The following is a 15603-nucleotide window of genomic DNA, read 5'->3' as shown; positions in this document are numbered from 1 at the left end:
TCTCTGTGACACCATTCTTTGTCATTTTTACCAATCTTTTATTGAAAGTCTTTTAACTTTTTCATTTATTTGCTGGTTCAACGTGTTGTCTGTGAAGGACAGGAATAGCCTAAACGCTATAGTCAAGGTCTGCTCCAGGATTATTGGAGTCCAGCAGAATAACCTGTGCTCCATCTGGGAGAAACGTGTGGTACAGAAGGCAAAAAAGATCATCAGACAATCTAGCCACATTTTGTCCAGTGAATTTGCTCTGATGCCCTCAGGCCGGCGCTACTATGCGCCCCCTAGGAGAACTAACCGCTACTCCAACTCTTTCTTCCCTTCAGCTATCAGGCTGTTAAACACAGACAGTAGTCATTTTAAATGAATGCCTTCACTTATATGAGCGTACAACAGGCTGTACGTATCCTGTCTGTGACGAACAGGTTAGGCTTGCTCATACATATATAGATATATATCTTTTATTTCTTATACATGTTCTCATGTCTTTACATATAGAAATATATGTATACTTTTTATTTCTTGTTCATGTTTATATGAGTCTGATCTGTTATCTCTGACATTATTTGTTTGTTTATGTCATGTCATGCTGTTACGTTACGTCCTGTCATGTCTGAAGTTTGTAGCTCACTGAGCTTTTGAAGGTGTTGGGTAGGCTGTGAAACTGAATTGCCCTTCTGGGATTAATAAAAGTTGTCTGAAGACAGACAGACAGACAGACAGACAGGCAGACAGAGAGACAGGCAGGCAGGCAGGCAGGCAGGCAGGCAGGCAGACAGACAGACAGACAGACAGGCAGGCAGACAGACAGACAGACAGACAGACAGACAGAGAGACAGGCAGGCAGGCAGGCAGGCAGGCAGACAGACAGACAGACAGGCAGACAGACAGACAGACAGACAGACAGACAGAGAGACAGGCAGGCAGGCAGGCAGGCAGGCAGGCAGACAGACAGACAGACAGACAGACAGACAGACAGACAGACAGGCAGGCAGACAGACAAACAGACATACAGACAGACATACAGGCAGGCAGGCAGGCAGACAGACAGACAGATAGGCAGACAGACAGACAGACAGAAGACAGACAGACAGGCAGACAGACAGACAGACATACAGACAGACAGACAGACAGATAGGCAGACAGACAGACAGACAGACAGACAGACAGACAGACAGACAGAAGACAGACAGACAGACAGAGAGGCAGGCAGGCAGGCAGACAGACAGACAGACAGACAGACAGACAGAAGACAGACAGACAGACAGACAGACAGACAGGCGGAGCATCATAACCGTTACTGAAATGTAATGGCATCACCTTTATCTCCTGCAAAACATTTAGACAACAATGTTTTTCTGGATCCTTTCCCCCATTTTCTCCCCAATTGTACATGTCCAATTCCCCTATACTGCCCCGGTCATTGATCCCCCCTCTGCTGATCTGGGGCTAACACATGCTTCCTCCAATACATATGCAGCCACCAGCCGCTTCCTTTCACCTGACAGTGAGGAGTTACACCGCCAGGACGTAGCACGTGGAAGGATCACGCTATTCCCCCAGTCCCCCCACCCCCACCCCCACTCCTGAACAGACCAGAGGAGGTGCTAGTGCAGAGACCAGGGGACATACCCCACCAACTTCCCACCCGCACACAGCCAATTGCGCCTGTATGGATGCCCGACCAAGTTGGAGGTAACATGGAGGCTCCAACCTGCAACCCTCATGTTGGGAGGCAGGGAATCTACTGTATGCTACTACACTGTGCACCGGCTCGCTCCCCACATGGCTGGCCCCTGGCATTGCCGGGGCGACAGTTGAGGTCGATTTGTACTTCCTGATCAACCGTCTCCTACTTCCTGTCTCCTACTTCCTGTACCAGACAACAGACCGCAGCAGCTGCCTGACTGACAGACGTTCCCAGAAGCTCATTGATTACCACTGTCAAGGGCTGCTGGTTCTCAACGTGGGGTCCTTGAGGGGGTTCCAGAGTGTCCCAAGCAAAAATGGAAATCATTTATTTTCACTATAATTCCATCCATAAGTAACACAATGACAGAATGTATGACTATTTTGGTTCCACTTTCTATTCCTGTTCTATTTCTGTTCCTATTTTGATTCCTAGGATCGCCCGCTGCACGGCCTCGCCTGTCCTGCAGTTCTTCACCAAGCTGGCCCTGTAGCTCGCATTCGGCCACTGCGTGGCCTTGCACGCAGCTCGGCTGCTTTGTGGCTTTGCATGTCACAATGCCTATGTATGACATCACTGATGACATCAGTCACTGATGATGTCCATCAGTGACATCATCACTGAACTATAGGTTACATCATCACTGAACTATATCCTTGTGTGTGTGAGTAATTCACTGATGATGTAATTTATGACATCACTGATTATGTCATCAGTGGGACAGACAGAGAAACAGAGAGGCAGACAGAGCCCAGACAGAGAGAGCCCTAGCTCCCATTTATACTGAGGGTTTCATACACTTTCTGTAGTAAAACATCTCAAAGCAAAATTCTTGTCAGACGGGGACTTTGGGATAAAATGTTATCAAATGGGGTCTGTGGTCAAATTTTAGGGGCAGATGAAATTTTCTGGATTAATCGATTAGTCATCTCATCTATAAAATGTCAGAATATGGTGAAAAATGTGGATCAGTGTTTCCCAAAGCCCAAGATGACGTCCTCAAATGTCTCGTTTTGTTCACAAACTAAAGATACTCAGTAGAGGAGTAAAGAAACCAGAAAATATTCACATTTAACAGAATAGAGCTGAGGGCTGCAACCATGGATCTATTCTATTATCTGGATACCGGATAGGTTACATTCATTTGAATGAAGGCTGCTCATTGGAGCATGAAGCAAATTGAAGGGGTTTTCTTCCGGGTTACGGAGGCTGGCTGCCATTGGGCCCAAGGGATGTGCGCGCATGTCTGCTTACACCGTCTCCCGCCGGTGATGCGCGTTCATGTGAGAGAGCTGAACGCAGCGGAGTAGACGCCATAAGCTCCGCTAGGTTTTTCACAATTTACAGTTTTATTTCATCACTAAATTAATTTCTGGTGACTTTTGATGCCTACAAGCAGGGTAGTAGGTTTCAATAATTGCCACTTTACGAACATTATTTTCGAGAAATGGAGCAACAAACAAAGCTACAATTGAGCTGTAATCTTGATTAGATTAAGGTTAGCGTTTTTTTCCGTTTCCTCAGGTGATCCTGGGAGGACAGCTGCTGCCCGCTGTAGTCTGTTGACGCCCAGGCTATGGGTCAGGAGGATTGATCGGAGGATTTTGTTGATCGTTATTGTCATCATAATAAACTGAGACAGCTTGTAAAGATATCTGTGCCCCTTCTTCAAAATGCAACGTTAGACCGAATGGTTAGACGCCATCGGTTATTGTTATTAGTAATTCAATAATGATATCATCAGCATATAAATGGGAGCTAGGGCTCTGTCTGTCTGTTTCTCTGTCTGTACCACTGATGACATCATCAGTGAATTACTCACACACACCAGGCTATAGTTCAGTGATGATGTCACTGATGATGTATCACTGATGTCATAAATCCACTGATGACATCATTAGTGATGTCATAAAGCCCACTGATGACATCATAAGTGATGTCATGAATTCATTCACACACACACAAAGTCATGAGAGAGACTGAGGGAGAGGGAGAGAGGGTAGAGGGAGAGAGAGAGGGAGATACTGAGGGAGAGAGAGAGAGGGGGAGAGACTGAGGGAGAGAGAGAGGGAGACATTGTGCGCGCGCATTGTTGCCGTTGTTTTCCAGGCCGGTTTCTGTCCGGCTGGGCTGAAAACACGTGAGGTGAGCTGGACAACACGGCCTCGCATTTGCCTGGAAACTGATCCAACTGCAAAATTCACAGATATTCCCCGACTTCAACAGAGAATTCATCCGATCCCCAGCTTCCCCCATCTGGAATTTGTGGTTTCTTGAATAAATAGCATTCATATATGTGGCTGAAATATGAACAGCACATCTGCTGTCACAGTAACCCTACAGAATGATGTAAGAAATAGAAATGGGTCTTCTTTGCTTTTGGAGGCCTATCTAAGAATTAAAGGGACAGTTCACTCCTAAATCCCAAATACATAATTTTTCCTCTCACCTGTAGTGCTATATATCCATCTAGATTCAAGATTCAAGATTCAAGATTTTTATTGTCACTCCGTAGTACAAGTATCACGTGTGAAATTCTTGTGATCGTTTTGGTATCAGCTACTGAGTTTAATTGGTGTTATCAGCGCCTTATCACTCCATTCATATCGGCCAGTAGGGCCCTACTTACGTGCTAGTAGGTGCAGTAGGCGGTTATCAGCGATTCAAGTTTCTACATTTCACGTGTAAATCATATTTTAACGCTTTTTGTTGTTTAATCCTAACCCTAACCTTAACCCTAACCCTAACCAAGTTGTTTTATTTGCCTAAATATAAAGTTGTTTGATAACAGCCATTCCCACCTACTAGCAGGCCAGTACAGTAGGTCCCTACTGGCCGATAGGGGCAGATGACAAGCCTACTGACTGAGTGAATGGGGTGGCAACAGTCAGATCGGGTGGTTTTGGAGATATCGGACGTCGAGATGTCTGCCTTCTCTCCAATACAATGGAACTGGATGGCACTTGGCTTGTGGTGCTCAAAGCATAAAAAAGAAGGAAAACTTAACAGCAATGTCTCTTTCCAGAAATCATGACCTGGTTACTCGTGATAATCCACAGACCTAGTTGTGATCAGTTTCATGCAGGAACCATTTTCTTTCGACCAAACTACACCCGCTAGAAGCTAACAGTGTAGTTTGGTTGAAAGAAAACAGCTCCTACATCTGAACTACACCTGCTAGCTGCTAGGCTAGAAGCTAGCGGGCTAAGCTTATCTTGAGTAACCAGGTCATGATTTTCTGGAAAGAGACATTACTGTTGAGGTTTTCCAGTCTGATTGTATTGAAGAGAAGGCAGACATCTCTATGGCCGATATCTTCAAAACTCGGCGACTCACACCAAAACTGGATGGATAAATAGCACTACAGGTAAGAGGGAAAATCTGTATTTTTGATTTTGGGGCGAACTGTCCCTTTAATGTATTTTATGTGTACATTATGTATTTTATTTTATGTGAATGTGTTTTGATCTGTAGCACAGACATCAACAACCTAGGGCACTGGGGCCACCTCTGGCATGCGAAGGGTTAACCAGTGGCATGGCAGCACACAGTAGCAATAAGTGTGCAATTGAGATTTTGGCCAGCGCAAGCGGGCCCTATATCTGGCTTTGTCCAGTCCAATTTGTGTGCCGATTTGAGTACCGATGCTTGTGAACGCTTTATCATGCTGGCCATATGTTAAGTTCTGACCTAGCCTTGTTTTTTGTAGAAATGTTGAAGTGCTCTGCCAAATTACCTACTGTATGTCACAGCCATTTGCACTTACGCAGCCTGTTATTTAGGATATTTACGGTAGTGACCAACGCTACTCTGCTTCTGATTGTTTAGCCTCCTTGCGTTCCATCTTCCATGTATTGCATACATTCCAAAGCAGCAGAGAGCAGATGAAAAGACAATGCCAGGTCCTCCAGCTAAAAATCCTCATGCATACTGAGTGACAAGCAAATTTGAAAATGGCACTCCATATCAAAAAGGTTGCCCACCCCTGATCGAAAACATGCAAAAAATAAACGTCAAGAAAATCAATGGTCCAGAACGCAGCTGCCCGACTTCTCACTCACACCAAATCCTGGCACCATATCACCCCAGTCCAGTCCTAAAACATCTCCACTGGCTTCCCGTCTTCCACCGGATCAACTACAAACGCCTGGTCATCACATACAAAGCCCTTCACCAACTGGCCCCCTATAACATCCCCTACCAACCCCTCCCCACTTCAGCCGGCTTTCTCTCCACCCCCATGTCCAACCTCCGCAGCTTCGGGGACAGAGCCTTCTCCAGGGCAGCTCCCAGGCTCTGGGACTCCCTCCCCCCTGTCATCAAAGAATCCCTCACAGTTTTTCAATCCCGCCTCAAGACCCATCTCTTCTCCTCTGCCTTCTTAGACTCAGCCCTCAGTCTTAATCCGTTTCACTCCTGTAAGACTGAGAATATTACTATTTAAATCTTTGCATAACGTTAGGTGGCGCTGTTGGAAGCCTTGCATCTGAGAACCAATCATGAGTGTTGTGGGCGGGCCTGCTTTCTGGGGGCAGATCTCATGCAGAACCTGTGTCTCGCAAAACATTGTCGCATTTGCGGAGAAACATATTAATCACGTAGAAACAAACAACCTGTTAACTCATTCATGGCCAAAGACGTCTTTGACGTGTTATCAGGAATAGCCAGAGGGCCAATGACGTGTTTGACGTGTTTTTGTTTTTATTAGTGCAGCGCGTAGTTCAAACACTTCCCCAGCCTGTGACATGTTATCAGGTCCCTAGCCTCAAAGCCAAGCCGACAACACGCGATCAAACACATACCGCAGCTGTTGTTTTGAAATGAGCAGGAGGAAAAACAGAGAAACGCGCTTCCTTGTAGAGAGGAGAAACGCCATTGAAACGCCCCTCGGCGCGCTGCACTGCTCGCCTTGCTGCAGGGCGAACCTGGATTGAGTTGTTCGCAGTAGTCAAACCCGTGACGAACATGATCGATCCGGTTCCAGCGCCTGGTCCCAAAGCCAAGCCGGACCCGTTCCTGTGTCGCAGCATTCGTCCCAGCGCGAACGAGAGGAGGAAAACGATGCGAGGCAGAGGAGGCTAGACGCTGATCTCAAACCAGTTTGGTGTTCCCCTCCTATGCTAATTTGCGGGGGAAGGAGGTGCGATCCAGCAGCAGCTGTGGACAGAACTCTCTCTCTGTGTGTGTGTGTGTGTGTGTGTGTGTGTGTGTCTGTGTCTGTGTCTGTGTGTCTGTCTGTCTGTGTGTCTGTCTGTCTGTCTGTCTGTCTGTCTGTCTGTCTGTATGTCTGTCTGTCTGTCTGCACACTCACTCACACTGAGTAAACTGTATTGTTGAATGTAAACAAGGCCAGGTCGAAACCTGGCATAGCCCCGGTGCATGGTATCGTCACACATTTTTTCCAAAGGTGGGTTGTATCATTTTAGATAGTTATTGTCATGCTAATGCCTGTGCAAGTGGTCATTTTTCTGATCAGTTTGTTTTTAAGTACTTATTTGACATATAAAAAGGGATGATTGACAGCTGTGGCAGCCAGTCTCAAGCCATCATCTACAGGCTACAGGCTCTTCACCTTATAGATCTGTTTTAGATAGAGAAGACACTGCTTGGTAAAACAAAAGGAAGACACTGCTTGATCTGTCTACCAGACTGTATATCGATGGACCGCAATAAAAAGGACATTGTTTTGAGAAAGCTGCGCGAAGTTGGTTGGGGACTTAAGTAAGTTCAGAAAATAATGTGTTTTATTAGTTACTCCAGCTACGTTATCGTTTATTTTAATACACAATGGTTTTAATGGAAGCAGACTAGCATTAACCGCTTGTCTGTTTTGCCGGTTTTTGTCGGCTTCATATTACTCTAACCTAACAACCGATAACGATAGCTGGAATAACACAATAATAGACACATATTTTCAGAACTTACCAGGTTTTCCAACTACCTGCATATGCCAGGAAATGTGTTTTATAATGTTAACTCCCGGGTCTAACCATAACATGGGGCCTACACAAGTGTACACAACAACCAGCCAATAGCTAATCGCTAACGCGTTAGCGTTAGCTTACAGACACTGGAGGTTTTATTTTTGGTATTAAAGCAATAAACGTTTTTATATAGATATCTCAGGGAAGTGCTTTGACTGTGGGGATGTTCGTTCAATCTTCACAAGCTCCTCTCTTAGCTGTTGTAAGGATATACAGAGAAGAGACCAGGCAGGCTGGCTAACATTGTGTAAAACAGAAGGAACACACTGCTTTATCTGTCTACCAGACTGTATATCGATGGACCACGTTAGCTAGCTAATTAGCCATGTTAGCTGCCTCAGTAGGTAACGTTAGCCTATAGAGAGTATTTATCTGACGTTTATGTTAGCTACTCCTCAAACCTGCGGGTGGAAATGGTTTATGCGATGCGATGTATGTTGAAGCAAGACAACGTTTTAATGTACCTTGAATTTGACAAATTACGACGGGTCGTGCTCACGCAGATCTAAGCCCTGGCCATCCTAGGCTCAACGCGAGACTCATCAGTCATTCGGATGAGTCTTGCGTTGAGGCTATGGCCATCTGTATTTTTACAAACGCCGAAATATTCCCATACAGCCAACGTTTTTAGATGGGGGAAAGTTCAGGGGGGTCCTTGCGTTCTCCTGCTTTATCACACACATGATTGTAAACACACAGGGACAGCTCCTCACAGCTCCTCTCAAACAGCTGATACCGTGAGGAAGGTATGACGGCAAATCTTAGTGGGGCAGCGGCGCCCTCTAGTGGCCGGCCGCCATTTAGTCGCCTAAAACGGTGCATAATTTGTCTTGGCGACATGCGGGAACGTAAGGCCCCTGGTGCATTACCAGCACCGGGGCCAAAAAAGCACTTCATGTATATATATATATATATATATATATATATATGTATATATTTTTTTTTTGTCATTTGTGTCATAATGAATAATATTTACATGTCTGATGTCAATACAGTTCAAAATAAAAGAATTGAGAGCGAGTTCTGCCTGAGATTGTGTCTTTTACAAAAATTGCCTTTTCTGCTGTTTCTCTTCTCCGAGAGACCTTTTTGGTGAAAACAGGGTGTAAATAAATGGCTATAAGTAGAGTACAGAACATGCTAAAAGCTCACTTTTTTTTTCCTGGTGAACCCAGAGACGTACATCTTCATTTTGAGGTATTGCAAATCACTTTGGTGCTAATAGATAATTTACTGTGGGTCTTGAAAGATGACCAACAATTATGAAAATCTTTGGCCTGTGCTAAATATTGGTAGTCCTAAACTGGCCATGAATGAGTTAATAGGACGTGTTTCATCCGGCCCCGGCGGCTAGAGGTCTTTCCCCCAGCGATAAACCCGACTCCCGAGGCTAACGTTACAGAGCCTGCTGGCTGCTGATGACTTCACACAAGTTCACAGTATCAAGCGGACCACTTCCGGGTAGGAAAAATGATTGTAAAATAAACCACAGCTATAAATTTTGTTTGGAGCATATCAGCTTCATGCTCTGTGTTAGGACTATGATAAATGGCATTGCCGCTACCAAATAAAATTCTAATAATAAATGTAGGCGTGTCTGCTGCCGGCGGTTCTCGCCGGGCTCGGACAGACAGTTTCTGACAGTGAAATTCCCAGACGTTTGGTGGCGCAGCTCACCAAACGTCTGGGAGCCGAGACTACTGCCTTCTCTTAGTCCCCCCCCACCTATCCCTGTGTGTCTGTGTCATGTTTGTCCATTGTCTGTTGCACTATCGTCATTTCCTTAGTGTTTAGTGTATAGTGTAGCATCTTTGAGTCCTTGAAAAGTGCGATATAAGTCCCATGTATTATGATTATGATTATGATGATGATTATTATTTCATATGTAGGTACATTTTGTGTGGATTTCCAGGAACTTCAATGAATCCTTCTGAAATTAAAGTGGGTGAGAGGAGAATGAGTATGGGCAGTGGGTTACCGGAGTGGGGTGAGCGGTATCTGAAGTCCTCCTTGGTGAGCAGCAGCAGGGCCTTGCCGTTCATCTGGAAGGTGGTGGAGGTGATGGGTCTCAGGGCAAACTCCCTCTCTGCCCAGCGCAGCCACTGAGCAACGTCCTCCCTGCTCCACAGCACCGGCTGCAAGCCTGCAACCGTATGGAGGCAAGACCTTTAACAGTTAATATCTTGGATATGTATGGAGTGCCAAAGTCACAACCTCTTCCACATTCAGCATACACACCAAGGGATTTCATCCCCGATTCATTTTTCCATAGATATTTCGTGAAATTATTATTAAAAAAAATCTAGTTTTACTTGGTCAAACCAAGCGATTCAGCTATATTTAGAATCAGGAGAGACACATTTCACTCAGACAAAAAAACTTGAATGCGTTCAGGTAAAACTATTTATATGCATTTTATGAAATATCTATGGAAAATTGAATGGAGGATGAAATCCCTTGGTGCAGATGCTGAACCCGGAGGAGGGTGTGACTTTGGCTCTCTATTGCAGATATCCGTAATTCAATTCTTCCTAGTCACACAGAACATTTCAGATATACACAATGACATTCTTCCTATAGGACAAATGACCTCACTTTTGCCATCATTACTCAGTTGTGGATATCAGCTACTGAATTATGACTCAAATAGTTGTCATTCCGGTTCAAGATATCTTTATTTCCCCTCAGTTTTATTTATTCAGGGAAGTCTCACTGAGAGCAATGCTTTTTCAGGAGTGCCCTGTTCACATTTACACCTGGAAGCCGCCCAGTACAACCACAGTCTGGTCTGCTGGCCACTGAGCAGCTCCACTGGAGCGGCTGGGGTTAAGGGCCTTGCTGAAGGGCACCTCAGTGGTGGCAATGAGGGAGGGGCAAGCACTGCCTTTTTCACTTTCCCCACCCAGATTTATCCTGCTGGTCCTGGGGATTGAACCAATGACCTTCCGGTCACAAGCTCGCTTCTGATGATAGACTCTGTTTACTTTGTGAGTTACACGAAATCGAAAATGAGATTCACTTCCTATTTTACTGCACTGCTTATGATGATGCAAGGGTCGTACTCTTTAATAAAAATGTCCTCTATTTATGGTGACTTCTTTGAGTTGGATGACTATGAGAAACTCGAGCTGTGTTTCAAACTAGAATGACCGCAACGCGGACTTATGCCTCCGCCATTAGTTGATTCTGGAGTCCAAATCGCCATTTGAGGCAAATTGGAAGAGATTCCGTCAAGACGCTCCTGTGATGTTGCGTTACAGAGCTTGGAAATTGGGTGTGTGAGAGGTCACAGTGACCTTGAACTTTGACCACCAAAATGTAATCAGTTCATCCTTGAGTCCAAGTCGATATTTGAGAAAAGTTTGATTAAATTCCGTCAAGGCATTCCTGAGATATCGCGTTAACAAGCTTGAAAATGGCGTTCGAGAGCTCACCTTGACCTTTGACCTTTGACCACCAAAATCTAATCAGATCATCCTTGAGTCCAAGTCGATGTTTGAGACAAGTTTGATTAAATTCCGTCAAGGCATTCCTGAGATATCACGTTAACAAGCTTGAAAATAGCGTTTGAGCGGTCACAGTGACCTTGACCTTTGACTTTTGACCACCAAAATCGAATCAGTTCATCCTTGAGTCTAAGTAGATGTTTGAGGCAAATTTGATGAAATTCCGTCAAGGTATTCGTGAGATATCACGTTAACAAGCTGGAAAATGGCGTTTGAGAGGTCTCAGTGACCTTGACCTTTGACCACCAAAATGTAATCAGTTCATCCTTGAGTCCAAGTCGATGTTTGAGACAAGTTTGATTAAATTCCGTCAAGGCATTCCTGAGATATCGCGTTAACAAGCTTGAAAATGGCGTTCGAGAGGTCACAGTGACCTTGACCTTTGACCTTTGACCACCAAAATCTAATCAGTTCATCCTTGAGTCCAAGTCGATGTTTGAGACAAGTTTGATTAAATTCCGTCAAGGCATTCCTGAGATATCGCGTTAACAAGCGTGAAAATGGCGTTCGAGAGGTCACAGTGACCTTGAGCTTTGACCTTTGACCACCAAAATCTAATCAGATCATCCTTGAGTCTAAGTCGATGTTTGAGGCAAATTTTATGAAATTCCATCCAGGCGTTCCTCAGATATCGCGTTAACAAGCTTGAAAATGGCGTTCGAGAGGTCACAGTGACCTTGACCTTTGACCTTTGCCCACCAAAATCTAATCAGTTCATCCTTGAGTCCAAGTCGATGTTTGAGACAAGTTTGATTAAATTCCGTCAAGGCATTCCTGAGATATCGCGTTAACAAGCGTGAAAATGGCGTTCGAGAGGTCACAGTGACCTTGACCTTTGACCTTTGACCACCAAAATCTAATCAGATCATCCTTGAGCCTAAGTGAATGTTTAAGGCGAATCTGATGAAATTCCGTACAAGCGTTCCTCAGATATCGCGTTAACAAGCTTGAAAATGGCGTTCGAGAGGTCACAGTGACCTTGACCTTTGACCTTTGACCACCAAAATCTAATCAGATCATCCTTGAGCCTAAGTGAATGTTTAAGGCGAATCTGATGAAATTCCGTCCAGGCGTTCCTCAGATATCGCGTTAACAAACATCGTACGGACGTACGGACAGCCGTACGTACGTACGGACGGACAACCCGGATCCATAATGCCTCCGGCCTGGCTATCGCCGGCGGAGGCATAAAAAAGGAATCTTCCTCACTGCAAATTTTACATGTCAAGCATGGGAGCAGAGACAGAACCTCTTATTTAGAATCTGATGTATGTATGTTTAATATTACTGTCCTGCCCATTGCTGTTTTGTGACTTGTATTTTAAATGTTTTATTTTTAATTTAAATGCTGTAAATGTGTGATGTTTTTATTGTGTATGTGTCTTGTAAACCCATGGGTGTTGGGCACCTTGAGTGCATGACACTTAAGTAAATCAATCATCATAAAATAAACCAATCATCATCTCTAACCGTTGGGCCACCACTGCCCCATGCCTACATTGTACTTTTAGATATCTTAAATTCAGTTTTAACTAGTCAGAATGAGGTTAGGTATCTCAAACTGGAATTAGGATAGCATGGGGGGGGGGGGGAGGTGGCTGGGGGGAATAGTGTGATCCTGCTGGTGAAACTCCTCGTTGTCAGGTGAAAAGCTGAAAAAACTTGATAACAAAGCAATAGTCATCATTTAATTGGAGATATCTACAATTCACATTACAGATAATGTGCAACTGAATGGTAGATACAGTATCTGTCATGAGAAACCCCATACACATGAATGGCAAAAGTGACGTCATTTTGTCCTATTCACCTTATGTAGCCACGCCCATTTGACCCGGTTGTGTGGTTGTGTCACGACCTCCGGCTAAAAAAAAAAAAAAAAAAAAAAAAAAGCCGGCTACTCCAATATCATCTAACTCTGAATTAACTAATAATTTGGCCAATTGTATGTAACATACCAAATAAAAGCAAACGGCAATGTCTAAGAATGCAATGCCATGTAACTGGCTCGTTAATTCTCGCATTCAAGGGAGCTGCGCTCGGAGGAGACTGAAAACCATATGAAGCTTTCTATGTTGGAGTCCAGGTATGTTTTGTACAAGGACGTCTCTCAGTATGTTGCTGTTAACTGCCCATTTCGTTGTTTTCTTTTTGTTGATCTCATCTTTTTCCTCTTCGACTTGATTTGTATCACTCGGACCGCAGCTGCGGGGGATGTTCAACGCATTCCTGCTCTAAAAACAACTTTCTTCTTCTGACGTTCTTTTGTATTTCGCGCCGTGACCACCGGAAGTGTTAACACAACCCGGAAGAATTTGGCTCCACCCCCACGTCTGAACATAAGGTGAATAGGAAGATTGACGTGGATATCTGAAATGACAATTGTGGATAGGAAGAATGAAATGACAGATATCTCTAACTGTCGTTTTGATTAGTCAGAATGATGTTATATCTGGAATGTTAATTGAGCAATTATGCAATTTATCTGTGTTTATTTAGGTGTGTACACTATGTAGCCTATGTGTGTACATATATTCATGTTTGTGTATGTTTATGTATGTACGTACGTATGTATGCATGTATGTATGTATGCATGTATGTATGCATGTATGTAGGAAGTAGGCTCATATCATCATATTTATGTATACCTTTGTAAATGTGCATGTATTCTTATAGTATTGTATTGTAGTTTGTTTTATGCTTTCTTTCTTGTCAAGGTAGAGGAGTGTCTGGCGCTTCAGCCCCTCCACAGAGGGAGGTCGGTGCTCTCAGGACAGGACAGTATTCACAACAGAAATAAATGGGTAAACCCAAGAAGGACCTGGAGCACTCGATTCACTGGGATACATTTCATTCAATTTCATTTCGTTTCATTTCATTTATTTATTTATCTCGAACAATAAAAGACAAAACAGTAAAAGATCAATCATAAACAAACAACACATTTGAATGATAAAAATATATATATGAAAGACAATAGTTATGTTCGAGAAGGAGCAGGAAGAAGCACAATGCTTATCTTATCCTGCCCCTACTTCAACAATGAGATTTTAAATCTTATATTTAAAATAAGTAAATCAAATAAGAAGCAATTTCACAAAAGCATTTACATCATCACCACCATCATGGTTGTAAACATCTACATGTTGTCATCATCACTAGGTGCAGACCTATTTTTTTTACTCTGATGATGTCGTGTCGAAACGTTGGTCTGCATCTATATTGAATTAAATTGAATCGAGTGCTCCATGGTCCTTCTTGGGTTTACCCATTTATTTCTGTTGTGCTTTCTTTCTTGTATTGAGATTTGTTACGTGCTTACTTATACTTACATATTAATCCAGCATAGTCAAACTCAGCTACTGTAATAAATGTTAAACGGGCTTGAAATAGATGAGATCAGTGAAGAAGAAGTGGTGAGACGGGGGAGGAGAGAGGAAGGAAGGAAGGAAAGGCAGGAAGCGGGAGGCGGTGGGGGAGGGGAGGGGAGGGGAGCGGGGGAGGAGAGGAACCAGGAGGCCCGCGCTGTAAAGAGGATATGAGGAAGTGAAGAGAAAAGAGAAAAAAAGAAAAAAGGAGAGAGCGATTACGGGAACGACAGCAGAGAGAGAGAGAGACAGAGAGAGGGAGGGAGAAAGAGACAGGGAGAGAGACTGGGAGAGAGGGAGGGAGAAGGATAGAGAGAGAGGGAGAGAGAGAGGGAGAAGGAGAGAGGGAGGGAGAGAGAGAAACAGAGAGAGGGATAGAGAGAGAGGGAGGGAGGGAGAGGGAGAAAGAGAAGAGGAGAGAGGGAGGGAGGGAGAAGGAGAGGGAGGGAGAGAGACACACAGAGAGAGAAGGATAAAGAGAGAGGGAGCGAGACGGAGAAAGAGAAGAGGAGAGAGGGAGGGAGAAGGAGAGAGAGGGGATAGAGAGAGAGGGAGAGAGAGGGAGGGAGAAGGAGAGAGATGGGGAGAGAGAGGGAGAGAGACAAGGAGAGAGGGAGGGAGAGACACAGAGGTGGGGAGGGAGAGAGAGAGGGGAGAGGTCACAATAAAAGATGAGAGGAGAGATAAATGAGAGGTGGAGGGCAGAATGAATGAAAAGGATCAAAGAAAAGGGAGGATACTGTATAAGACAAATGTTCAGAGGTTATTTCAGTGGTGAACTCGTCCTGACACGTCACTCTTTACAGCCTCAACACAGAATACCGCCTGAGCATGCTCCTCAATGGACTTTTTCACAGCAGCCATTTTGTATCTAAAAGGCAGGGTACACACAGGTGCAACCAAAACATTAATGAGGGCCCCAGCAGTGGAACACCTAAAGCAGGAATGGGCAACTTCATTGATAGAGAGGGCCACAAAAAAATGTCCTTGCTACCAACTGGCCAGATTGTGACCGTGCACTTCCAACATAGCCTATTGTAACCACATCACTCCCA

The 15603-nt window shown here is 44.4% G+C and overlaps 1 protein-coding gene across 3 annotated transcripts in view; it reads right to left on the bottom strand.

Moving 5' to 3' along the window:
- The window catches only part of etv6 (ETS variant transcription factor 6), an 82460-nt gene that overhangs the window by 29628 nt on the left and 37229 nt on the right, over window positions 1-15603 (bottom strand). For all 3 annotated transcript variants that reach the window (XM_083632098.1, XM_083632099.1, XM_083632100.1), the window contains exon 3: window positions 9653-9817. In XM_083632098.1, the coding sequence (XP_083488224.1) occupies window positions 9653-9817 (165 nt within the window). The remainder of the gene's footprint in view (window positions 1-9652; window positions 9818-15603) is intronic.

Source organism: Poromitra crassiceps (assembly GCF_964638095.1).
Source record: "Poromitra crassiceps genome assembly, chromosome: 2".
NCBI classification, from domain to species: domain Eukaryota; kingdom Metazoa; phylum Chordata; class Actinopteri; order Beryciformes; family Melamphaidae; genus Poromitra; species Poromitra crassiceps.
The sequence above is the reverse complement of the archived record's forward strand: the minus strand, read 5'-3'. Positions and strand labels throughout refer to the sequence as shown.